Source organism: Schistocerca serialis, unplaced genomic scaffold, assembly GCF_023864345.2.
Source record: "Schistocerca serialis cubense isolate TAMUIC-IGC-003099 unplaced genomic scaffold, iqSchSeri2.2 HiC_scaffold_1393, whole genome shotgun sequence".
NCBI lineage: Eukaryota > Metazoa > Arthropoda > Insecta > Orthoptera > Acrididae > Schistocerca > Schistocerca serialis.
The window spans coordinates 8,091,655-8,118,061 of NW_026047617.1; the positions used below are offsets into that span (position 1 = coordinate 8,091,655).

The 26,407-nt window shown below is 38.8% G+C and overlaps 1 protein-coding gene across 1 annotated transcript; it reads right to left on the reverse strand.

Moving 5' to 3' along the window:
- Positions 1-361: 361 nt before the first annotated feature.
- LOC126442625 (piggyBac transposable element-derived protein 4-like) lies at positions 362-2,195 on the reverse strand. Its single transcript, XM_050090712.1, has 2 exons — positions 2,081-2,195; positions 362-1,977 (listed from the first exon to the last, which is right to left on the reverse strand). Exons 1-2 carry the CDS (start codon positions 2,193-2,195, stop codon positions 362-364), a joined length of 1,731 nt encoding a protein of 576 aa, XP_049946669.1.
- Between the last annotated feature and the right edge of the window lie 24,212 nt (positions 2,196-26,407).

The following is a 26,407-nucleotide window of genomic DNA, read 5'->3' on the forward strand; positions in this document are numbered from 1 at the left end:
TACTTAAGTTGGCATTGTGAATTTTTTATTTAACACTCTCTGTACCAGGCCTATTTTATGCACCCGTCCCTAGAAACCGGGCAATTTTACCAATATTAAAAAAATTACTGCATCAAATCTACTGTTTGGATTGTGGCAAATTTGGTACCATCTTGAAGCTGCACATTTCTACTTTAATTCTGAGTGAAAGAAACTACTTTACAATGCACAGCTTTAAGGTACAGTTATAGAAATCACTTAGATGTTTTAAGAATTTAGAAAAAGTCATACGAATAAGGGAATACAATTGTGATTTATTTTTAACCAAAATTGTGGCACTACATTACATGTTTCTGATAGTATACAGTATTACATATAAATTTCACACAGAATCATATTGTTTTTTAGTGTGGAAAATTTTAAAGCAAGGTTCCAGGCAGAGTGCAACGCCACACTGTTCACATTCGTATCGTGTCTCTTTGCGAGAAGCCTTGCCACTCTGTTTCTTGCTCCTGGAACTGCACACGTGACACACACGAGCAGCATACTTCTTAGTAGTTGCAGGTATGTGCTGCAAAAAATGTCTCTTTGTTAGCCGACCTACAGTTCCTTCATTTGTTGGAATGAATTCAAGTGTGTCGTCTTCAACAAGCTGAACTGCAAGCACTGTTATAAAGTCTGTTATTGTAATTTTCTTCCTGTGCACTGCATTGTACAGCCAAAATGCATTTGATACTCCCATAAGCAGCAAATGGAAATATAATTTTCGCCACCATTTCACAGTTCTGTGCTGGAACGGATTGTACTGCAGGCGTTGGTCTCCAATATCCACTCCAATTTTATTGAGGTTGTAATCAAGTACCTGAAGTGGTTTCAATACTACAGACCCATTTCTCTTAGTATGCGTACCAAATGTTGCTTGATGCCTTGTAGACAATGTATACACATCTCTCTTATCTTTCCACTTCATTGCCAATACATTATCTTTACGCCGAAAAGACATTTCGCCCTTTTTCAGCTTAGCAGATACTAAATCTTTAGGCAATCCTTTCCTGGATTTGTTCACAGTACCAACAGCTCCAGTGCCTTTCTCTGCCAGTTGCTGAAATAGCTCTGGACTGGAATAAAATCGATCTAAATACACAGTGTGGCCTTTGTTCAGCAAGCTGCTGTCAGACAACAATCGCAAAATAACCGCAGACGAAGAATTGTCAACAATATGCTTACCAGCATAAACTTCAAAATTTACAACATAGCCACTACTGGCTTCAGCAACAGCATATACTTTCAGTCCATACTTATGAGGCTTATTTTGCATGTAAACACGGAAACTCACACGACCTCGAAATGGGCAAATTCCTTCATCAATTGTCACTTTTTCTGAGGGACGATATGCCTGGATACATCGCTCCTTCAAATTATTATAATATGGCAAAACTTTGTAAAGTGGATGAAATCCATCTTCGCCTGGTTTTTTCTGATTTGAATTGTCAACAAGATGCAAGCATGACAGTATCTGAGTGAAACGCAAACGGCTCATGACATGGGGACAAAAGTTACAACTAAGAACAGGATTAGTGCTCCAATGGTCCGCAATTTTGGGCTTTTTCGAAACACACATGTGGAAAATAATACCCAAGAAACGCCTCATCTCACTTATAGTCACTGGCTTCCACGAACTCAAAACTGAATGGGGCTTCAGATTATTTCCTCTTCTTTTCTTCTGTATTGTCTGTGATGCATACAAATTTGTCTGTCTCTTGAGTTCATTTACGTCACTGTCAGTAAGGAACACTTTACTGCAATCCAGTACAGAACTCGACTCATCAATATCCACTAGTATCTGCCTGGGTGTCGTGTTGACAGGCAGAGGTCGGTAGGTGTCAACTGCAGTCCACTCACTGTCTTTCGGATACGGCACAGCTGCTGGATTTGAAGCAACACCTTCAACATCATTCTCGTCTTCATCTGAAGACAAACTGTCATCAATCTCGTCTTCTAAAAAGAATATCACATTATGTGTAACTACATACATCGTTTACACATGTTCAACAGATATGTGCGTACTGCACAATTACGTGGAAAATTCGGAAATACGTACCTTCAAACACACCATTGCATTCAGAATCGTCTGAATCACTCTCTACATTATCCAGAGTGTCGCTATGATTGATCAAATCCGCAATTTCTGCGTCTGATAAACCGCGCCGAAACATGATGACAAACAACTGAATGATATACAGACTGAGAACGCAAAGATAAGTTTTAACATGAATTACAGCGCTGCCGTGACATCTATGGACGCATTTTGTTAATAAACATCTGAAAAACGTATAGCGCTGGCCAAACCCGTAGAAATAACGTTGCAGTGTTTTGAATGAAATTAAATGTAGCGGCCCGTAAATTTTACGGGCTTGGTGATTTTCGCGCGATCCCAGGCCCGTAAATTTTACGGGCTTGGCGCTTAGAGTGTTAATTCCGATTCAATTTCTGTGATTCATCGTCAATATGAAGGTCCAAGGGAAACAGTAAACCTGAAGTGAAGCATCGGAATCTATAACTAGTGTCACAGGAATGGTCTCACACATAGACAGTACGAACAGTAAGTCTTCTTGTACTTAAGTCGGCATTGTGGCTTTTGTAATTAATTCCGATGCAATTTCTGTGTTACATCGTCAATAAGAAGGTCCAAGGGATACAGTAAACCTGAAGTGAAGCATCGGAATGTATAACTAGTGTCACAGGAATGGTTCAAACATAATCAGTAAGAAGAGTCAGTCTTCTTGTCCTTAAGTCGGCATTGTGCCTTTTGTATTTAATTCCGATGCAATTTCTGTGTTTCATCGTCAATAAGAAGGTCCAAGGTATACAGTAAACCTGACGTAAAGCATCGGAATCTATAACTAGTGTCACAGGAATGGTTCAAACTATAGTCAGTAAAAAGATTCAGTCTTCTTGTACTTAAGTCGGCATTGTGCCTTTTGTATTTATTTCCGATGCAATTTCTGTGTTTCATCGTCAATAAGAAGGTCAGAGGGATACAGTAAACCTGAAGCGAAGCATCGGAATCCAAAACTAGTGTCACAGGAATGGTTCAAAACATAGACAGTAGGAAGAGTCAGTCTTCTTGTACGTATGTCGGCATTGTGCGTTTTCTATTCAATTCCGATGCAATTTCTGTGTTTCATCGTCATTAAGAAGGTACAAGGTATACAGCAAACCTGAAGTGATGCATCGGCATCTATAACTAGTGTCAGAGGAATGGTTCAAAACATAGTCAGTAAGAAGAGTCAGTCTTCTAGTACTTAAGTCGGCATTGTGCCTTTTCTAATTAATTCCGATGCAATTTCTGTGTTTCATCGTCAATAAGAAGGTCCAAGGGATACAGTAAACCTGGAGTGAAGCATCGAAAGCTATCACTATAGTCAAGGGAATGGTTCAAACATAGACAGTAAGAAGAGTCAGTCCTCTTGTACTTAAGTCGACATTGTGCCTTTCCTATTTAATTCCGATGCAATTTCTGTGTTTCATCGTCAATAAGAAGGTCCAAGGTATACAGTAAACCTGACGTAAAGCATCGCGATCTGTAACTAGTGTTACAGGAATGGTTCAAACTATAATCAGTAAGAAGAGTCAGTCTTCTTGTACTTAAGTCGGCATTGTGCCTTTTCTATTGAATTCCGATGCAATATCTGTGGTTCATCGTCAATAAGAAGGTCAGAGGGATACAATAAACCTGAGGTGAAGCATCGGAATCTATAACTAGTGTCACAGGAATGTTTCAAAACATAGTCAGTAAGAAGAGTCAGTCTTCTTGTACTTAAGTTGGCATTGTGCCTTTTGTATTTAGTTCCGATGCAATTTCTGTGTTTCATCGTCAATAAGAGGGTCCAAGGGATACAGTAAACCTGGAGTGTAACATTGGAATCTATAACTAGTGTCACAGGAATGGTTCAAAACATAGACAGTAAGAAGAGTCAGTCATCTTGTAGTTAAGTCGGCATTGTGCCTTTCCTATTTAATTCCGATGCAATTTCTGTGTTTCATCGTCAATAAGAAGGTCAAGGTATACAGTAAACCTGACGTAAAGCATCGGAATCTATAACTAGTGTCACAGGAATGGTTCAAACTATAATCAGTAAGAAGAGTCAGTCTTCTTGTCCTTAAGTCGGCATTGTGCCTTTTGTATTTAATTCCGATGCAATTTCTGTGTTTCATCGTCAATAAGTAGGTCCTAGGGATACAGTAATCCTGGAGTGAAGCACCGGAATCTATAACTAGAGTCACAGTAATGGTTCAAACATAGACAGTAAGAAGAGTCGGTCTTCTTGTCCTTAAGTCGGCATTGTGCCTTTTGTATTTAATTCCGATGCAATTTCAGTGTTTCATCGTCAATAAGAAGGTCCAAGGGATACAGTAAACCTGAAGTACCATCGGAATCTATAACTAGTGTCACTGGAATGGTTCAAAATATAGACAGTAAGAAGAGTAAGTCTTCTTGTACTTAAGTCGGCATTGTGCCTTTTCTATTTAATTCCGATGCTATTTCTGTGATTCATCGTCAATAAGAAAGTCCATGGGATACAGTAAACCTCAAGTGAAGCATCGGACCCTATAACTAGTGTCACAGAAATGGTTCAAAACATAGACAGTACGAAGAGTCAGTCTTCTTGTACTTAAGTCGGCATTGTGGCTTTTGTATTTAATTCCGAACCAATTTCTGTGTTTCATCTTCAATAAGAAGGTCAGAGGGATACAGTAAACCAGAAGTGACGCATCGGAATCTATAACTAGTGTCACAGGAATGGTTCAAAACATAGTCAGTAAGAAGAGTCAGTCTTCTTGTCCTTAAGTCGGCATTGTGCCTTTTGTATTTAATTCCGATGCAATTTCTGTGTTTCATCGGCAATAAGGTCAGAGGGATACAGTAAACCTGAAGTGAATCATCGGAATCTATAACTAGTGTCACAGGAATAGTTCAAAACATAGACAGTAGGAAGAGTCAGTCTTCTTGTACTTAAGTCGGCATTGTGCCTTTTCTATTTAATTCCGATGCAATTTCTGTGTTTCATCGTCAATAAGAGGGTACAAGGGATACAGCAAACGTGGAGTGAAGTATCGGAATCTATCACTAGTGTCACAGGAATGGTTCAAAACATAGACAGTAAGAAGAGTCAGTCCTCTTGTACTTAAGTCGTCATTGTGCCTTTTGTATTTAATTCCGATGCAATTTCTGTGTTTCATCGTCAATAAGTAGGTCCTAGGGATACAGTAAACCTGGAGTGAAGCACCGGAATCTATAACTAGAGTCACAGTAATGGTTCAAAACATAGACAGTAAGAAGAGTCGGTCTTCTTGTCCTTAAGTCGCCATTGTGCCTTTTGTATTTAATTCCGATGCAATATAAGTGTTTCATCGTCAATAAGAAGGTCTAAGGGATACAGTAAACCTGAAGAAGCATCGGAATCTATAAGTAGTGTCACTGGAATGGTTCAAAATATAGACAGTAAGAAGAGTCAGTCTTCTTGTACTTAAGTCGGCATTGTGCCTTTTCTATTTAATTCCGATGCAATTTCTGTGATTCATCGTCAATAAGGAAGTCCATGGGATACAGTAAACCTGAAGTGAAGCATCGGACCCTATAACTAGTGTCACAGAGATGGTTCAAAACATAGACAGTACGAAGAGTCAGTCTTCTTGTACTTAAGTCGGCATTGTGGCTTTTGTATTTAATTCCGAACCAATTTCTGTGTTTCATCTTCAATAAGAAGGTCAGAGGGATACAGTAAACCAGAAGTGACGCATCGGAATCTATAACTAGTGTCACAGGAATGGTTCAAAACATAGTCAGTAAGAAGAGTCAGTCTTCTTGTCCTTAAGTCGGCATTGTGCCTTTTGTATTTAATTCCGATGCAATTTCTGTGTTTCATCGGCAATAAGGTCAGAGGGATACAGTAAACCTGAAGTGAATCATCGGAATCTATAACTAGTGTCACAGGAATAGTTCAAAACATAGACAGTAGGAAGAGTCAGTCTTCTTGTACTTAAGGCGGCATTGTGCCTTTTCTATTTAATTCCGATGCAATTTCTGTGTTTCATCGTCAATAAGAAGGTACAAGGGATACAGTAAACCTGGAGTGAAGCATCGGAATCTATCACTAGTGTCACAGGAATGGTTCAAAACATAGACAGCAAGAAGAGTCAATCCTCTTGTACTAAAGTCGGCATTGTGCCTTTTGTATTTAATTCCGATGCAATTTCTGTGTTTCATCGTCAATAAGTAGGTCCTAGGGATACAGTCAACCTGGAGTGGAGCACCGGAATCTATAACTAGAGTCACAGTAATGGTTCAAAACATAGACAGTAAGAAGAGTCGGTCTTCTTGTCCTTAAGTCGGCATTGTGCCTTTTGTATTTAATTCCGATGCAATTTCAGTGTTTCATCGTCAATAAGAAGGTCCAAGGGATACAGTAAACCTGAAGAAGCTTCGGAATCTATAACTAGTGTCACTGGAATGGTTCAAAATATAGACAGTAAGAAGAGTCAGTCTTCATGTACTTAAGTCGGCATAGTGCCATTTCTATTTAATTCCGATGCAATTTCTGTGATTCATCGTCAATAAGAAAGCCCATGGGATACAGTAAACCTGAAGTGAAGCATCGGACCCTATAACTAGTGTCAATGGAATGGTTCAAAACATAGACAGTAAGAAGAGTCAGTCTTCTTCTACTTAAGTCAGCATTGTGCCTTTTGTATTTAATTCCGATGGAAATTCCGTGTTTCATCGTCAATAATAAGGTCCAAGGGATACAGCAAACCTGAAGTGAAGCATCGGAATCTATAACTAGTGTCACACTAATGGTTCAAAACAAAGTCAGTAAGAAGAGTCAGTCTTCTTGTCCTTAAGTCGGCATTGTGCCTTTTGTATTTAATTCCGATGCAATTTCTGTGTTTCATCGTCAATAAGAAGGTCCAAGGGATACAGTAAACCTGAAGTGAAGCATCGGAATCTATAACTAGTGTCACAGGAATGGTTCAAACCATAGACAGTAAGAAGAGTCAGTCTTCGTGTACTTAAGTCGGCATTTTGCCTTTTGTATTTAATACCGATGCAATTTCTGAGTTTCATCGTCAATTGGAAGGTCAGAGGGATACAGTAAACCTGAAGTGAAACATCGGTACCTATAACTAGTGTCACAGAAATGGTTCAAAGCATAGTCAGTAAGAAGAGCTAGTCTTCTTGTCCTTAAGTCGGGATTGTGCCTTTTGTATTTAATTCCGATGCAATTTCTGCGTTTCATCGTCAATAAGAAGGTCCAAGGGATATAGTAAACCTGGAGTGAAGCATCGGAATCCAAAACTAGTGTCACAGGAATGGTTCAAAACTTAGACAGTAGGAGGAGTCAGTCTTCTTGTTCGTAAGTCGGCATTGTGCCTTTTGTATTTAATTCCGATGCAATTTCTGTGTTTCATCGTCAATAAGAAGGTCCAAGGTATACAGCAAACCTGAAGTGTAGCATCGGAATCTGTAACTAGTGTCACAGGAATGGTTCAAAACATAGTCAGTAAGAAGAGTCAGTCTTCTTGTACTTAAGTCGGCATTGTGCCTTTTCTATTTAATTCCGATGCAATTTCTGTGTTTCATCGTCAATAAGAACGTCCAAGGGATTCAGTAAACCTGGAGTGAAGCATCGGAATCTATCACTAGTGTCACAGGAATGGTTCAGAACATAGACATTAAGAACAGTCAGTCTTCTTGTACTTATGTCGACATTGTGCCTTTGCTATTTAATTCCGATGCAATTTCAGTGTTTCATCGTCAATAAGAAGGTCAGAGGGATTCAATGAACCTGAAGTGAAGCATCATAATCTATAACTAGTGTCACAGGAATGGTTCAAAACAAAGACAGTAAGAAGAGTCAGTCTTCTTGTTCTTAAGTCGGTATTTTGCCTTTTGTATTTAATTCCGATGCAATTTCTGTGTTTCATCGTCAATAAGAAGGTCCAAGGGATACAGTAAACCTGGAGTGTAGCATCGGAATCTATAACTAGTGTCACAGGAATGGTTCAAAACATAGTCAGTAAGAAGAGTCAGTCTTCTTGTACTTAAAACTGCATTGTGCCTTTTGTATTTGATTCCGATGCAATTTCTGTGTTTCATCGTCAATAAGAAGGTCGAAGGGATATAGTAAGCCTGGAGTGAAGCATCGGAATCTGTAACTAGTGTCACATGAATGGTTGAAAACATAGCCAGTTTTAAGAGTCAGTGTTCTTGTACTTAAGTTAGCATTGTGCCTTTTGTATTTAATTCCTATGCAATTTCTGTGTTTCATCGTCAATAAGAAGGTCCAAGGGATACAGTAAACCTGAAGTGAAGCATCGGAATCTACAACTAGTGTCACAGGATTGGTTCAAAACATAGACGGTAAGAATAGTCAGCCTTCTTGCACTTAAGTCGGCATTGTGCCTTTTCTATTTATTTCCGATGCAATTTCTGTGTTTCATCGTCACTAAGAAGGTCAGAGGGATACAGAAAAGCCTGAAGTGGAGCATCGGAATCTATAACTAGTGTCACAGGATTGGTTCAAAACATAGTCAGTAAGAAGAGTCAGTCTTCTTGTACTTAAGTCGGCATTTTGCTTTTCGTATTTAATTCCAATGCAATTTCTGTGTTTCACCGTCAATAAGAAGGTCAGAGGGATTCAGTAAACCTGAAGTGAAGCATCGGAATCTATAACTAGTGTCACGGGAATGGTTCAAACATATAAAGTAAGATGAGTCAGTCTTCTTGTACTTAAGTCGGCATTGTGCCTTTTGTATTTAATTCCGATGCAATTTCTGTGTTTCATCGTCAATAAGTAGGTCCAAGGGATACAGTAAACCTGGAGTGAAGCACCGGAACCTATAACTAGAGTCACAGTAATGGTTCAAAACATAGACAATAAGAAGAATCGGTCTTCTTGTACTTTAGTGGGCATTGTGCCTTTTGTATTTAATTCCGATGCAATTTCAGTGTTTCGTCGTCAATAAGAAGGTCCAAGGGATACAGTAAACCTGAAGTGAAGCATCGGAATCTATAACTAGTGTCACTGGAATGGTTCAAAATATAGACGGTAAGAAGATTCAGTCTTCTTGTCCTTAAGTCGGCTTTTGAGCCTTTTGTATTTAATTCCGATGCAATATCTGTGTTTCATCGGCAATAAGGTCAGAGGGATACAGTAAACCTGAAGTGAATCATCGGAATCTATAACTAGTGTCACAGGAATAGTTCAAAACATAGACAGTAGGAAGAGTCAGTCTTCTTGTACTTAAGTCGGCATTGTGCCTTTTCTATTTAATTCCAATGCAATTTCTGTGTTTCATCGTCAATAAGAGGGTACAAGGGATACAATAAACGTGGAGTGAGGTATCGGAATCTATCACTAGTGACACAGGAATGGTTCAAAACATAGACAGTAAGAAGAGTCAGTCCTCTTGTACTTAAGTCGGCATTGTGCCTTTTGTATTTAATTCCGATGCAATTTCTGTGTTTCATCGTCAATAAGTAGGTCCTAGGGATACAGTAAACCTGGAGTGAAGCACCGGAATCTATAACTAGAGTCACAGTAATGGTTCAAAACATAGACAGTAAGAAGAGTCGGTCTTCTTGTCCTTAAGTCGCCATTGTGCCTTTTGTATTTAATTCCGATGCAATATCAGTGTTTCATCGTCAATAAGAAGGTCCAAGGGATACAGTAAACCTGAAGAAGCATCGGAATCTATAACTAGTATCACTGGAATGGTTCAAAATATAGACAGTAAGAAGAGTCAGTCTTCTTGTACTTAAGTCGGCATTGTGCCTTTTCTATTTAATTCCGATGCAATTTCATCGTCAATAAGGAAGTCCATGGGATACAGTAAACCTGAAGTGAAGCATCGGACCCTATAACTAGTGTCACAGAGATGGTTCAAAACATAGACAGTACGAAGAGTCAGTCTTCTTGTACTTAAGTCGGCATTGTGGCTTTTGTATTTAATTCCGATGCAATTTCTGTGTTTCATCGCCAATAAGAAGGTCAGAGGGTTACAGTAAACCAGAAGTGACGCATCGGAATCTATAACTAGTGTCACAGGAATGGTTCAAAACATAGTCAGTAAGAAGAGACAGTCTTCTTGTCCTTAAGTCGGCATTGTGCCTCTTGTATTTAATTCCGATGCAATATCGGTGTTTCATCGGCAATAAGGTCAGAGGGATACAGTAAACCTGAAGTGAAGCATCGGAATCTATAACTAGTGTCACAGGAATAGTTCAAAACATAGACAGTAGGAAGAGTCAGTCTTCTTGTACTTAAGTCGGCATTGTGCCTTTTCTATTTAATTCCGATGCAATTTCTGTGTTTCATCGTCAATAAGAAGGTACAAGGGATACAGTAAACCTGGAGTGAAGCATCGGAATCTATCACTAGTGTCACAGGAATGGTTCAAAACATAGACAGCAAGAAGAGTCAATCCTCTTGTACTAAAGTCGGCATTGTGCCTTTTGTATTTCATTCCGATGCAATTTCTGTGTTTCATCGTCAATAAGTAGGTCCTAGGGATACATTCAACCAGGAGTGAAGCACCGGAATCTATAACTAGAGTCACAGTAATGGTTCAAAACATAGACAGTAAGAAGAGTCGGTCTTCTTGTCCTTACGTCGGCATTGTGCCTTTTGTATTTAATTCCGATGCAATTTCAGTGTTTCATCGTCAATAAGAAGGTCCAAGGGATACAGTAAACCTGAAGAAGCTTCGGAATCTATAACTAGTGTCACTGGAATGGTTCAAAATATAGACAGTAAGAAGAGTCAGTCTTCATGTACTTAAGCCGGCATTGTGCCTTTTCTATTTAATTCCGATGCAATTTCTGTGATTCATCGTCAATAAGAAAGTCCATCGGATACAGTAAACCTGAAGTGAAGCATCGGACCCCATAACTAGTGTCACAGAAATGGTTCAAAACATAGACAGTACGAAGAGTCAGTCTTCTTGTACTTGAGTCCTCATTGTGGCTTTTGTATTTAATTCCGAAGCAATTTCTGTGTTTCATCGTCAATAAGAAGGTCAGAGGGATACAGTAAACCAGAAGTGAAGCATCGGAATCTATAACTAGTGTCACAGGAATGGTTCAAAACATAGTCAGTAAGAAGAGTCAGTCTTCTTGTCCTTAAGTCGGCATTGTGGCTTTTGTATTTAATTCCGATGCAATATCTGTGTTTCATCGGCAATAAGGTCAGACGGATACAGTAAACCTGAAGTGAAGCATCGGAATCTATAACTAGTGTCACAGGAATAGTTCAAAACATAGACAGTAGGAAGAGTCAGTCTTCTTGTACTTAAGTCGGCATTGTGCCTTTTCTATTTAATTCCGATGCAATTTCTGTGTTTCAAAGTCAATAAGAAGGTACAAGGGATACAGTAAACCTGGAGTGAAGCATCGGAATCTATCACTAGTGTCTCAGGAATGGTTCAAAACATAGACAATAAGAAGAGTCAGTCCTCTTGTACTTAAGTCGACATTGTGCCTTTTCTATTTAATTCCGATGCAATTTCTGAGTTTCATCGGCAATACGAAGGTCAGACGGCTACAATAAACCTGAAGTGAAGCATCGGAATCTATAACTAGTGTCACAGGAATGGTTCAAAACATAGTCATTAAGAAAAGTCAGTCTTCTTGTACATAAGACGGCATTGTGACTTTTCCATTTAATTCCGATGCAATTTATGTGTTTCATCGTCAATAACAAGGTCCAAGGGATACAGTAAACCTGGAGTGAAGCATCGGAATCTATAACTAGTGTCAATGGAATGGTTCAAAACATAGACAGTAAGAAGAGTCAGTCTTCTTCTACTTAAGTCGGCATTGTGCCTTTTGTATTTAATTCCGATGCAAATTCCGTGTTTCATCGTCAATAATAAGGTCCAAGGGATACAGCAAACCCGAAGTGAAGCATCGGAATCTATAACTAGTGTCACACTATTGGTTCAAAACAAAGTCAGTAAGAAGAGTCAGTCTTCTTGTACTTAAAACTGCATTGTGCCATTTGTATTTGATTCCGATGCAATCTCTGTGTTTCATCGACAATAAGAAGGTCAGAGGCATACAGTAAACCTGGAGTGAAGCATCGGAATCTCTAACTAGATTCACAGTAATGGTTCAAAACATAGACAGTAAGAAGAGTCAGTCTTCTTGTACTTAAGTCGGCATTGTGGCTTTTGTATTTAATTCCGATGCAATTTCTGTGTTTCATCGTCAATAAGAAGGTCAGAGGATACAGTAAACCTGAAGAAAACCATCGGAATCTATAATTAGTGTCACAGGAATGGTTCAAACATAGTCAATAAGAAGAGTCAGTCTTCTTGTCCTTAAGTCGCCATTGTGCCATTAGTATTTCATTCCGATGCAATTTCTGTGTTTCATCGGCAATAATTTCAGAGGGATACAGTAAACCTGAAGTCAAGCATCGGAATCTATAACTAGTGTCACAGGAATGGTTCAAAACATAGACAGTAAGAAGAGTCAGTCTTCTTGTACTTAAGTCGGCATTGTGCCTTTTCTATTTAATTCCGATGCAATATCTGTGTTTAATCGTCAATAAGAAGGTCCAAAGTATACAGTAAACCTGAAGTGAAGCATCGGAATCTATTACTAGTGTCACAGGAATGGTTCATAACATAGTCAGAAAGAAGAATCAGTCTTCTTGTACTTAAGTCGGCATTGTGCATTTTCTAATTAATTCCGATGCAATTTCTGTGTTTCATCGTCAATAAGAAGGTCCAAGGGATACTGTAAACCTGAAGTGAAGCATCAGAATCTATAACTATTGTCACAGGAATGGTTTTAAACATAGTCCGTAAGAAGAGTCAGTCTTCTTGTACTTAAGTCGGCATTGTGCCTATTGTATTTCATTCCGATGCAATTTCTGTGTTTCATCGTCAATAAGAAGGTCCAAGGGATACAGTAAACCTGGAGTGAAGCATCGGAATCTGTAACTAGTGTCAATGGAATGGTTCAAACATAGACAGTAAGAAGAGTCAGTCTTCTTGTACTTAAGTTGGCATTGTGCCTTTTGTATTTAATACCGATGCAATTTCTGAGTTTCATCGTCAATTGGAAGGTCAGAGGGATACAGTAAACCTGAAGTGAAACATCGGTTCCTATAACTAGTGTCACAGAAATGGTTCAAATCATAGTCAGTAAGAAGAGTCAGTCTTCTTGTCCTTAAGTCGGTATTGTGCCTTTTGTATTTAATTCCGATGCAATTTCTGCGTTTCATCGTCAATAAGAAGGTCCAAGGGATATAGTAAACCTGGAGTGAAGCATCGGAATCCAAAACTAGTGTCACAGGAATGGTTCAAAACTTAGACAGTAGGAGGAGTCAGTCTTCTTGTACGTAAGTCGGCATTGTGCCTTTTGTATTTAATTCCGATGCAATTTCTGTGTTTCATCTTCAATAAGAAGGTCCAAGGTATACAGCAAACCTGTAGTGTAGCATCGGAATCTGTAACTAGTGTCACAGGAATGGTTCAAAACATAGTCAGTAAGAAGAGTCAGTCTTCTTGTACTTAGGTCGGCATTGTGCCTTTTCTATTTAATTCCGATGCAGTTTCTGTGTTTCATCGTCAATAAGAACGTCCAAGGGATTCAGTAAACCTGGAGTGAAGCATCGGAATCTATCACTAGTGTCACAGGAATGGTTCAGAACATAGACATTAAGAACAGTCAGTCTTCTTTTACTTATGTCGACACTGTGCCTTTGCTATTTAATTCCGTTGCAATTTCTGTGTTTCATCGTCAATAAGAAGGTCAGAGGGATTCAATGAACCTGAAGTGAAGCATCATAATCTATAACTAGTGTCACAGGAATGGTTCAAAACAAAGACAGTAAGAGGAGTCAGTCTTCTTGTTCTTAAGTCGGCATTTTGCCTTTTGTATTTAATTCCGATGCAATTTCTGTGTTTCATCGTCAATAAGAAGGTCTAAGGGATACAGTAAACCTGGAGTGTAGCATCGGAATCTATAACTAGTGTCACAGGAATGGTTCAAAACATAGACCGTAAGAAGAGTCAGTCTTCGTGCTCTTAAGTCGGCATTTTGCCTTTTGTATTTAATTCCGATGCAATTTCTGTGTTTCATCGTCAATAAGAAGGTCCAAGGGATATAGTAAACCTGGAGTGAAGCATCGGAATCTGTAACTAGTGTCACATGAATGGTTGAAAACATAGACAGTTGGAAGAGTCAGTGTTCTTGTACTTAAGTTAGCATTGTGCCTTTTGTATTTAATTCCTATGCAATTTCTGTGTTTCATCGTCAATAAGAAGGTCCAAGGGATACAGTAAACCTGAAGTGAAGCATCGGAATCTACAACTAGTGTCACAGGATTGGTTCAAAACATAGACGGTAAGAAGAGTCAGCCTTCTTGCACTTAAGTCATCATTGTGCCTTTTCTATTTATTTCCGATGCAATTTCTGTGTTTCATCGTCACTAAGAAGGTCAGAGGGATACAGAAAACCTGAAGTGGAGCATCGGAATCTATAACTAGTGTCACAGGAATGGATCAAAACATAGTCAGTAAGAAGAGTCAGTCTTCTTGTACTTAAGTCGGCATTTTGCTTTTGGTATTTAATTCCGATGCAATTTCTGTGTTTCACCGTCAATAAGAAGGTCAGAGGGATACAGTAAACCTGAAGTGAAGCATCGGAATCTATAACTAGTGTCACGGGAATGGTTCAAACATATAAAGTAAGATGAGTCAGTCTTCTTGTACTTAAGTCGGCATTGTGCCTTATGTATTTAATTCCGATGCAATTTCTGTGTTTCATCGTCAATAAGTAGGTCCAAGGGATACAGTAAACCTGGAGTGAAGCACCGGAATCTATAACTAGAGTCACAGTATTGGTTCAAAACATAGACAATCAGAAGAATCGGTCTTCTTGTACTTTAGTCGGCATTGTGCCTTTTGTATTTAATTCCGATGCAATTTCAGTGTTTCATCGTCAATAAGAAGGTCCAAGGGATACAGTAAACCTGAAGTGAAGCATCGGAATCTATAACTTGTGTCACTGGAATGGTTCAAAATATAGACGGTAAGAAGAGTCAGTCTTCTTGTACTGAAGCCGACATTGCGCCTTTTGTATTTAATTCCGATTCAATTTCTGTGTTTCATCGTCAATAAGAACGTCCAAAGTATACAGTAAACCTGAAGTGAAGCATCGGAACCTATAACTAGTGTCACAGGAATGGTTCAAAACATAGTCAATAAAAAGAGTCAGTCTTCTTGTCCTTAAGTCGGCATTGCGCCTTTTGTATTTAATTCCGATGCAATTTCTGTAATTCATCGTCAATAAGAAGGTCCAAGGGATACAGTAAACCTGGAGTGAAGCATCGGAATCTGTAACTAGTGTCAATGGAATGGTTCAAAACATAGACAGTAAGAAGAGAGAGTCTTCTTGTACTTAAGTCGGCATTGTGCCTTTTGTGTTTAAATCCGATGCTATTTCTGATTTTTATCGTCAATAAGAAGGTCAGAGGGATACAGTAAACCTGAAGTGAAGCATCGGAACCTATAACTAGTGTCACAGGGATGGTTCAAAACATTGTCAGTAAGAAGAGTCAGTCTTCTTGTACTTAAGTCGGCATTGTGCCTTTTGTGTTTAATTCTGATGCTATTTCTGAGTTTCATCGTCAATAAGAAGGTCAGAGGGATACTGTAAACCTGAAGTGAAGCATCCGAACCTATAACTAGTGTCACAGGAATGGTTCAAAACATAGTCAGTAAGAAAAGTCAGTCTTCTTGTCCTTAAGTCGGCATTGTGCCTTTTGTATTTAATTCCGATGCAATTTCTGTGTTTCATCGTCAATAAGAAGGTCCAAGGGATATAGTAAACCTGGAGTGAAGCATCGGAATCTACAACTAGTGTCACAGGAATGGTTCAAAACATAGACAGTAAGAAGAGTCAGTCTTCTTGTACTTATGTCGGAGTTGTGCGTTTTGTATTCAATTTCGATGCAATTTCTGTGTTTCATAGTCAATAAAAATGTCCAAGGGATACAGTAAACCAGAAGTGAAGCATCTGAATCTATAACTAGTATCACAGGAATGGTTCAAATCATTGTCAATAAGAAGAGTCGTTCTTCATGTACTTAAGTCGGCATTGTGCATTTTGTATTTAATTCCGATGCAATTTCTGTGTTTCATCGTCAATAAGAAGGTACAAGGGATACAGTAATCCTGAAGTGAAGCGTCGGAATCTATAACTATTGTCACAGGAATGGTTCAAAACATAGACAGTTGGAAGAGTAAGTGTTCTTGTACTTAAGTCGGCATTGTGCCTTTTGTATTTAAGTCCTATGCAATTTCTGTGTTTCATCGTCAATAAGAAGGTCCAAGGGATACAGTAAACCTGAAGTGAAGCCTCGGAATCTACAACTATTGTCACAGAATTGGTTCAAAACATAGACGGTAAGAAGAGTAAGCCTTCATGTACTTAAGTCGGCATGGTGCCTTTTCTATTTAATTCCGATGCAATTTGTGTGTTTCATCGTCACTAAGAAGGTCAGAGGGATACAGTAAACCTTAAGTGAAGCATCGGAATCTATAACTAGTGTCACAGGAATGGTTAAAACATATACAGTAAGAAGAGTCAGTCTTCTTGTACTTAAGTCGGCATTGTGCCTTTTGTATTTAATTCCGATGCAATTTCTGTGTTTCATCGTCAATAAGTAGGTCCAAGGGATACAGTAAACCTGGAGTGAAGCACCGGAATCTATAACTAGAGTCACAGTATTGGTTCAAAACATAGGCAATAAGAAGATTCGGTGATCTTGTACTTAAGTCGGCATTGTGCCTTTTGTATTTAATTCCGATGCAATTTCAGTGTTTCATCGTCAATAAGAAGGTGCAAGGGATACAGTAAACCTGAAGTGAAGCATCGGAATCTATAACTAGTGTCACAGAAATGGTTCCGAACATAGACAGTAAGAACAGTCAGTCTTCTTGTACTTATGTCGACATTGTGCCTTTGCTATTTAATTCCGATGCAATTTCTGTGTTTCATCGTCAATAAGAAGGTCAGAGAGATTCAATGAACCTGAAGTGAAGCATCTTAATCTATAACTAGTTTCACAGGAATGATTCAAAACAAAGACAGTAAGAAGAGTCAGTCTTCCTGTTCTTAAGTCGGCATTTTGCCTTTTGTATTTAATTCCGATGCAATTTATGTGTTTCATCGTCAATAAGAAGGTCCAAGGGATTCAGTAAACCTGGAGTGTAGCATCGGAATCTATAACTAGTGTCACAGGAATGGTTCAAAACATAGACCGTAAGAAGAGTCAGTCTTCGTGCTCTTAAGTCGGCATTTTGCCTTTTGTATTTAATTCCGATGCAATTTCAGTGTTTCATCGTCAATAAGAAGGTCCAAGGGATACAGTAAACCTGAAGTGAAGCATCGGAATCTATAACTAGTGTCACTGGAATGGTTCAAAATATAGACAGTAAGAAGAGTCAGGCTTCTTGTACTGAAGTCGGCATTGTGCCTTTTGTATTTAATTCCGATGCAATTTCTGTGTTTCATCTTCAATAAGAAGGTCCAAGGTATACAGCAAACCTGAAGTGTAGCATCGGAATCTGTAACTAGTGTCACAGGAATGGTTCAAAACATAGTCAGTAAGAAGAGTCAGTCTTCTTGTACTTAAGTCGGCATTGTGCCTTTTCTATTTAATTCCGATGCAATTTCTGTGTTTCATCGTCAAAAAGAACGTCCAAGGGATTCAGTAAACCTGGAGTGAATCATCGGAATCTATCACTAGTGTCACAGGAATGGTTCAGAACATAGACATTAAGAACAGTTAGTCTTCTTGTACTTATGTCGACATTGTGCCTTTGCTATTTAATTCCGATGCAATTTCTGTGTTTCATCGTCAATAAGAAGGTCAGAGGGATTCAATGAACCTGAGGTGAAGCATCATAATCTATATCTAGTGTCACAGGAATGGTTCAAAACAAAGACAGTAAGAAGAGTCAGACTTCTTGTTCTTAAGTCGGCATTTTGCCTTTTGTATTTAATTCCGATGCAATTTCTGTGTTTCATCGTCAATAAGAAGGTCTAAGGGATACAGTAAACCTGGAGTGTAGCATCGGAATCTATAACTAGTGTCACAGGAATGGTTCAAAACAAAGACCGTAAGAAGAGTCAGTCTTCGTGCTCTTAAGTCGGCATTTTGCCTTTTGTATTTAATTCCGATGCAATTTCTGTGTTTCATCGTCAATAAGAAGGTCCAAGGGATATAGTAAACCTGGAGTGAAGCATCGGAATCTGTAACTGGTGTCACATGAATGGTTGAAAACATAGACAGTTGGAAGAGTCAGTGTTCTTGTACTTAAGTTAGCATTGTGCCTTTTGTATTTAATTCCTATGCAATTTCTGTGTTTCATCGTCAATAAGAAGGTCCAAGGGATACAGTAAACCAGAAGTGAAGCATCGGAATCTACAACTAGTGTCACAGGATTGGTTCAAAACATAGACGGTAAGAAGAGTCAGCCTTCTTGCACTTAAGTCGGCATTGTGCCTTTTCTATTTATTTCCGATGCAATTTCTGTGTTTCATCGTCACTAAGAAGGTCAGAGGGATACAGAAAACCTGAAGTGGAGCATCGGAATCTATAACTAGTGTCACAGGAATGGTTCAAAACATAGTCGGTAAGAAGAGTCAGTCTTCTTGTACTTAAGTCGGCATTTTGCTTTTCGTATTTAATTCCGATGCAAATTCTGTGTTTCACCGTCAATAAGAAGGTCAGAGGGATACAGTAAACCTGAAGTGAAGCATCGGAATCTATAACTAGTGTCACGGGAATGGTTCAAACATATAAAGTAATATGAGTCAGTCTTCTTGTACTTAAGTCGGCATTGTGCCTTATGTATTTAATTCCGATGCAATTTCTGTGTTTCATCGTCAATAAGTAGGTCCAAGGGATACAGTAAACCTGGAGTGAAGCACCGGAATCTATAACTAGAGTCACAGTATTGGTTCAAAACATAGACAATAAGAAGAATCGGTCTTCTTGTACTTTAGTCGGCATTGTGCCTTTTGTATTTAATTCCGATGCAATTTCAGTGTTTCATCGTCAATAAGAAGGTCCAAGGGATACAGTAAACCTGAAGTGAAGCATCGGAATCTATAACTTGTGTCACTGGAATGGTTCAAAATATAGACGGTAAGAAGAGTCAGTCTTCTTGTACTGAAGCCGACATTGTGCCTTTTGTATTTAATTCCGATTCAATTTCTGTGTTTCATCGTCAATAAGAACGTCCAAAGTATACAGTAAACCTGAAGTGAAGCATCGGAACCTATAACTAGTGTCACAGGAATGGTTCAAAACATAGTCAATAAAAAGAGTCAGTCTTCTTGTCCTTAAGTCGGCATTGCGCCTTTTGTATTTAATTCCGATGCAATTTCTGTAATTCATCGTCAATAAGAAGGTCCAAGGGATACAGTAAACCTGGAGTGTAGCATCGGAATCTGTAACTAGTCTCAATGGAATGGTTCAAAACATAGACAGTAAGAAGAGAGAGTCTTCTTGTACTTAAGTCGGCATTGTGCCTTTTGTGTTTAAATCCGATGCTTTTTCTGATGTTTATCGTCAATAAGAAGGTCAGAGGGATACAGTAAACCTGAAGTGAAGCATCGGAACCTATAACTAGTGTCACAGGGATGGTTCAAAGCATTGTCAGTAAGAAGAGTCAGTCTTCTTGTACTTAAGTCGGCATTGTGCCTTTTGTGTTTAATTCTGATGCTATTTCTGAGTTTCATCGTCAATAAGAAGGTCAGAGGGATACTGTAAACCTGAAGTGAAGCATCCGAACCTATAACTAGTGTCACAGGAATGGTTTAAAACATAGTCAGTAAGAAAAGTCAGTCTTCTTGTCCTTAAGTCGGCATTGTGCCTTTTGTATTTAATTCCGATGCAATTTCTGTGTTTCATTGTCAATAAGAAGGTCCAAGGGATATAGTAAACCTGGAGTGAAGATCGGAATCCAAAACTAGTGTCACAGGAATGGTTCAAAACTTAGACAGTAGGAGGAGTCAGTCTTCTTGTACGTAAGTCGGCATTGTGCCTTTTGTATTTAATTCCGATGCAATTTCTGTGTTACATCTTCAATAAGAAGGTCCAAGGTATACAGCAAACCTGAAGTGTAGCATCGGAATCTGTAACTAGTGTCACAGGAATGGTTCAAAACATAGTCAGTAAGAAGAGTCAGTCTTCTTGTACTTAAGTCGGCATTGTGCCTTTTCTATTTAATTCCGATGCAATTTCTGTGTTTCATCGTCAAAAAGAACGTCCAAGGGATTCAGTAAACCTGGAGTGAAGCATCGGAATCTATCACTAGTGTCACAGGAATGGTTCAGAACATTGACATTAAGAACAGTCAGTCTTCTTGTACTTATGTCGACATTGTGCCTTTGCTATTTAATTCCGATGCAATTTCTGTGTTTCTTCGTCAATAAGAAGGTCTAAGGGATACAGTAAACCTGGAGTGTAGCATCGGAATCTATAACTAGTGTCACAGGAATGGTTCAAAACATAGAACGTATGAAGAGCCAGTCTTCGTGCCCTTAAGTCGGCATTTTGCCTTTTGTATTTAATTCCGATGCAATTTCTGTGTTTCATCGTCAGTAAGAAGTTCCAAGGGATATAGTAAACCTGGAGTGAAGCATCGGAATCTGTAACTAGTGTCACATGAATGGTTGAAAACATAGACAGTTGGAAGAGTCAGTGTTCTTGTACTTAAGTTAGCATTGTGCCTTTTGTATTTAATTCCTATGCAATTTCTGTGTTTCATCGTCAATAAGAAGGTCCAAGGGATACAGTAAACCTGAAGTGAAGCATCGGAATCTACAACTAGTGTCACAGGATTGGTTCAAAACATAGACGGTAAGAAGAGTCAGCCTTCTTGCACTTAAGTGGGCATTGTGCCTTTTCTATTTATTTCCGATGCAATTTCTGTGTTTCATCGTCACTAAGAAGGTCAGAGGGATACAGAAAACCTGAAGTGGAGCATCGGAATCTATAACTAGTGTCACAGGAATGGTTCAAAACATAGTCAGTAAGAAGAGACAGTCTTCTTGTACTTAAGTCGGCATTTTGCTTTTCGTATTTAATTCCGATGCAATTTCTGTGTTTCACCGTCAATAAGAAGGTCAGAGGGATACAGTAAACCTGAAGTGAAGCATCGGAATCTATAACTAGTGTCACGGGGATGGTTCAAACATATAAAGTAAGATGAGTCAGTCTTCTTGTACTTAAGTCGGCATTGTGCCTTATGTATTTAATTCCGATGCAATTTCTGTGTTTCATCGTCAATAAGTAGGTCCAAGGGATACAGTAAACCTGGAGTGATGCACCGGAATCTATAACTAGAGTCACAGTATTGGTTCAAAACATAGACAATAAGAAGAATCGGTCTTCTTGTACTTTAGTCGGCATTGTGCCTTTTGTATTTAATTCCGATGCAATTTCAGTGTTTCATCGTCAATAAGAAGGTCCAAGGGATACAGTAAACCTGAAGTGAAGCATCGGAATCTATAACTTGTGTCACTGGAATGGTTCAAAATATAGACGGTAAGAAGAGTCAGTCTTCTTGTACTGAAGCCGACATTGTGCCTTTTGTATTTAATTCCGATTCAATTTCTGTGTTTCATCGTCAATAAGAACGTCCAAAGTATACAGTAAACCTGAAGTGAAGCATCGGAACCTATAACTAGTGTCACAGGAATGGTTCAAAACATAGTCAATAAAAAGAGTCAGTCTTCTTGTCCTTGAGTCGGCATTGCGCCTTTTGTATTTAATTCCGATGCAATTTCTGTAATTCATCGTCAATAACAAGGTCCAAGGGATACAGTAAACCTGGAGTGAAGCATCGGAATCTGTAACTAGTGTCAATGGAATGGTTCAAAACATAGACAGTAAGAAGAGAGAGTCTTCTTGTACTTAAGTCGGCATTGTGCCTTTTGTGTTTAAATCCGATGCTATTTCTGATTTTTATCGTCAATAAGAAGGTCAGAGGGATACAGTAAACCTGAAGTGAAGCATCGGAACCTATAACTAGTGTCACAGGGATGGTTCAAAACATTGTCAGTAAGAAGAGTCAGTCTTCTTGTACTTAAGTCGGCATTGTGCCTTTTGTGTTTAATTCTGATGCTATTTCTGAGTTTCATCGTCAATAAGAAGGTCAGAGGGATACTGTAAACCTGAAGTGAAGCATCCGAACCTATAACTAGTGTCACAGGAATGGTTCAAAACATAGTCAGTAAGAAAAGTCAGTCTTCTTGTCCTTAAGTCGGCATTGTGCCTTTTGTATTTAATTCCGATGCAATTTCTGTGTTTCATCGTCAATAAGAAGGTCCAAGGGATATAGTAAACCTGGAGTGAAGCATCGGAATCTACAACTAGTGTCACAGGAATGGTTCAAAACATAGACAGTAAGAAGAGTCAGTCTTCTTGTACTTATGTCGGAGTTGTGCGTTTTGTATTCAATTTCGATGCAATTTCTGTGTTTCATAGTCAATAAAAATGTCCAAGGGATACAGTAAACCAGAAGTGAAGCATCTGAATCTATAACTAGTATCACAGGAATGGTTCAAATCATTGTCAATAAGAAGAGTCGGTCTTCATGTACTGAAGTCGGCATTGTGCATTTTGTATTTAATTCCGATGCAATTTCTGTGTTTCATCGTCAATAAGAAGGTACAAGGGATACAGTAAACCTGAAGTGAAGCGTCGGAATCTATAACTATTGTCACAGGAATGGTTCAAAACATAGACAGTTGGAAGAGTAAGTGTTCTTGTACTTAAGTCGGCATTGTGCCTCTTGTATTTAAGTCCTATGCAATTTCTGTGTTTCATCGTCAATAAGAAGGTCCAAGGGATACAGTAAACCTGAAGTGAAGCTTCGGAATCTACAACTAGTGTCACAGAATTGGTTCAAAACATAGACGGTAAGGAGAGTCAGCCTTCATGTACTTAAGTCGGCATTGTGCCTTTTCTATTTAATTCCGATGCAATTTGTGTGTTTCATCGTCACTAAGAAGGTCAGAGGGATACAGTAAACCTTAAGTGAAGCATCGGAATCTATAACTAGTGTCACAGGAATGGTTAAAACATATACAGTAAGAAGAGTCAGTCTTCTTGTACTTAAGTCGGCATTGTTCCTATTGTATTTAATTCCGATGCAATTTCTGTGTTTCATCGTCAGTAAGAAGTTCCAAGGGATATAGTAAACCTGGAGTGAAGCATCGGAATCTGTAACTAGTGTCACATGAATGGTTGAAAACATAGACAGTTGAAGAGTCAGTGTTCTTGTACTTAAGTTAGCATTGTGCCTTTTGTATTTAATTCCTATGCAATTTCTGTGTTTCATCGTCAATAAGAAGGTCCAAGGGATACAGTAAACCTGAAGTGAAGCATCGGAATCTACAACTAGTGTCACAGGATTGGTTCAAAACATAGACGGTAAGAAGAGTCAGCCTTCTTGCACTTAAGTCGGCATTGTGCCTTTTCTATTTATTTCCGATGCAATTTCTGTGTTTCATCGTCACTAAGAAGGTCAGAGGGATACAGAAAACCTGAAGTGGAGCATCGGAATCTATAACTAGTGTCACAGGAATGGTTCAAAACATAGTCAGTAAGAAGAGTCAGTCTTCTTGTACTTAAGTCGGCATTTTGCTTTTCGTATTTAATTCCGATGCAATTTCTGTGTTTCACCGTCAATAAGAAGGTCAGAGGGATACAGTAAACCTGAAGTGAAGCATCGGAATCTATAACTAGTGTCACGGGAATGGTTCAAACATATAAAGTAAGATGAGTCAGTCTTCTTGTACTTAAGTCGGCATTGTGCCTTATGTATTTAATTCCGATGCAATTTCTGTGTTTCATCGTCAATAAGTAGGTCCAAAGGATACAGTAAACCTGGAGTGATGCACCGGAATCTATAACTAGAGTCACAGTATTGGTTCAAAACATAGACAATAAGAAGAATCGGTCTTCTTGTACTTTAGTCGGCATTGTGCCTTTTGTATTTAATTCCGATGCAATTTCAGTGTTTCATCGTCAATAAGAAGGTCCAAGGGATACAGTAAACCTGAAGTGAAGCATCGGAATCTATAACTTGTGTCACTGGAATGGTTCAAAATATAGACGGTAAGAAGAGTCAGTCTTCTTGTACTGAAGCCGACATTGTGCCTTTTGTATTTAATTCCGATTCAATTTCTGTGTTTCATCGTCAATAAGAACGTCCAAAGTATACAGTAAACCTGAAGTGAAGCATCGGAACCTATAACTAGTGTCACAGGAATGGTTCAAAACATAGTCAATAAAAAGAGTCAGTCTTCTTGTCCTTGAGTCGGCATTGCGCCTTTTGTATTTAATTCCGATGCAATTTCTGTAATTCATCGTCAATAACAAGGTCCAAGGGATACAGTAAACCTGGAGTGAAGCATCGGAATCTGTAACTAGTGTCAATGGAATGGTTCAAAACATAGACAGTAAGAAGAGAGAGTCTTCTTGTACTTAAGTCGGCATTGTGCCTTTTGTGTTTAAATCCGATGCTATTTCTGATTTTTATCGTCAATAAGAAGGTCAGAGGGATACAGTAAACCTGAAGTGAAGCATCGGAACCTATAACTAGTGTCACAGGGATGGTTCAAAACATTGTCAGTAAGAAGAGTCAGTCTTCTTGTACTTAAGTCGGCATTGTGCCTTTTGTGTTTAATTCTGATGCTATTTCTGAGTTTCATCGTCAATAAGAAGGTCAGAGGGATACTGTAAACCTGAAGTGAAGCATCCGAACCTATAACTAGTGTCACAGGAATGGTTCAAAACATAGTCAGTAAGAAAAGTCAGTCTTCTTGTCCTTAAGTCGGCATTGTGCCTTTTGTATTTAATTCCGATGCAATTTCTGTGTTTCATCGTCAATAAGAAGGTCCAAGGGATATAGTAAACCTGGAGTGAAGCATCGGAATCTACAACAAGTTCACAGGAATGGTTCAAAACATAGACAGTAAGAAGAGTCAGTCTTCTTGTACTTATGTCGGAGTTGTGCGTTTTGTATTCAATTTCGATGCAATTTCTGTGTTTCATAGTCAATAAAAATGTCCAAGGGATACAGTAAACCAGAAGTGAAGCATCTGAATCTATAACTAGTATCACAGGAATGGTTCAAATCATTGTCAATAAAAAGAGTCGGTCTTCATGTACTGAAGTCGGCATTGTGCATTTTGTATTTAATTCCGATGCAATTTCTGTGTTTCATCGTCAATAAGAAGGTACAAGGGATACAGTAAACCTGAAGTGAAGCGTCGGAATCTATAACTATTGTCACAGGAATGGTTCAAAACATAGACAGTTGGAAGAGTAAGTGTTCTTGTACTTAAGTCGGCATTGTGCCTCTTGTATTTAAGTCCTATGCAATTTCTGTGTTTCATCGTCAATAAGAAGGTCCAAGGGATACAGTAAACCTGAAGTGAAGCATCGGAATCTACAACTAGTGTCACAGAATTGGTTCAAAACATAGACGGTAAGGAGAGTCAGCCTTCATGTACTTAAGTCGGCATTGTGCCTTTTCTATTTAATTCCGATGCAATTTGTGTGTTTCATCGTCACTAAGAAGGTCAGTGGGATACAGTAAACCTTAAGTGCAGCATCGGAATCTATAACTAGTGTCACAGGAATGGTTAAAACATATACAGTAAGAAGAGTCAGTCTTCTTGTACTTAAGTCGGCATTGTTCCTATTGTATTTAATTCCGATGCAATTTCTGTGTTTCATCGTCAATAAGTAGGTCCAAGGGATACAGTAAACCTGGAGTGAAGCACCGGAATCTATAACTAGAGTCACAGTATTGGTTCAAAACATAGGCAATAAGAAGATTCGGTGATCTTGTACTTAAGTCGGCATTGTGCCTTTTGTATTTAATTCCGATGCAATTTCAGTGTTTCATCGTCAATAAGAAGGTCCAAGGGATACAGTAAACCTGAAGTGAAGCATCGGAATCTATAACTAGTGTCACAGGAATGGTTCCAAACATAGACAGTAAGAACAGTCAGTCTTCTTGTACTTATGTCGACATTGTGCCTTTGCTATTTAATTCCGATGCAATTTCTGTGTTTCATCGTCAATAAGAAGGTCAGAGGGATTCAATGAACCTGAAGTGAAGCATCTTAATCTATAACTAGTGTCACAGGAATGATTCAAAACAAAGACAGTAAGAAGAGTCAGTCTTCCTGTTCTTAAGTCGGCATTTTGCCTTTTGTATTTAAGTCCTATGCAATTTCTGTGTTTCATCGTCAATAAGAAGGTCCAAGGGATACAGTAAACCTGAAGTGAAGCATCGGAATCTACAACTAGTGTCACAG

What these genes read in the sequence shown, in the direction of transcription:
- LOC126442625 (XM_050090712.1), bottom strand. Translation starts at nt 2,195, where the DNA reads ATGTTTCGGCGCGGTTTATCAGACGCAGAAATTGCGGATTTGATCAAT. An exon ending in ATGCAATGGTGTGTTTGAAG is followed by an intron (nt 1,978 to 2,080) that starts GTACGTATTTCC and finishes TATTCTTTTTAG; the next exon opens with AAGACGAGATTGATGACAGT.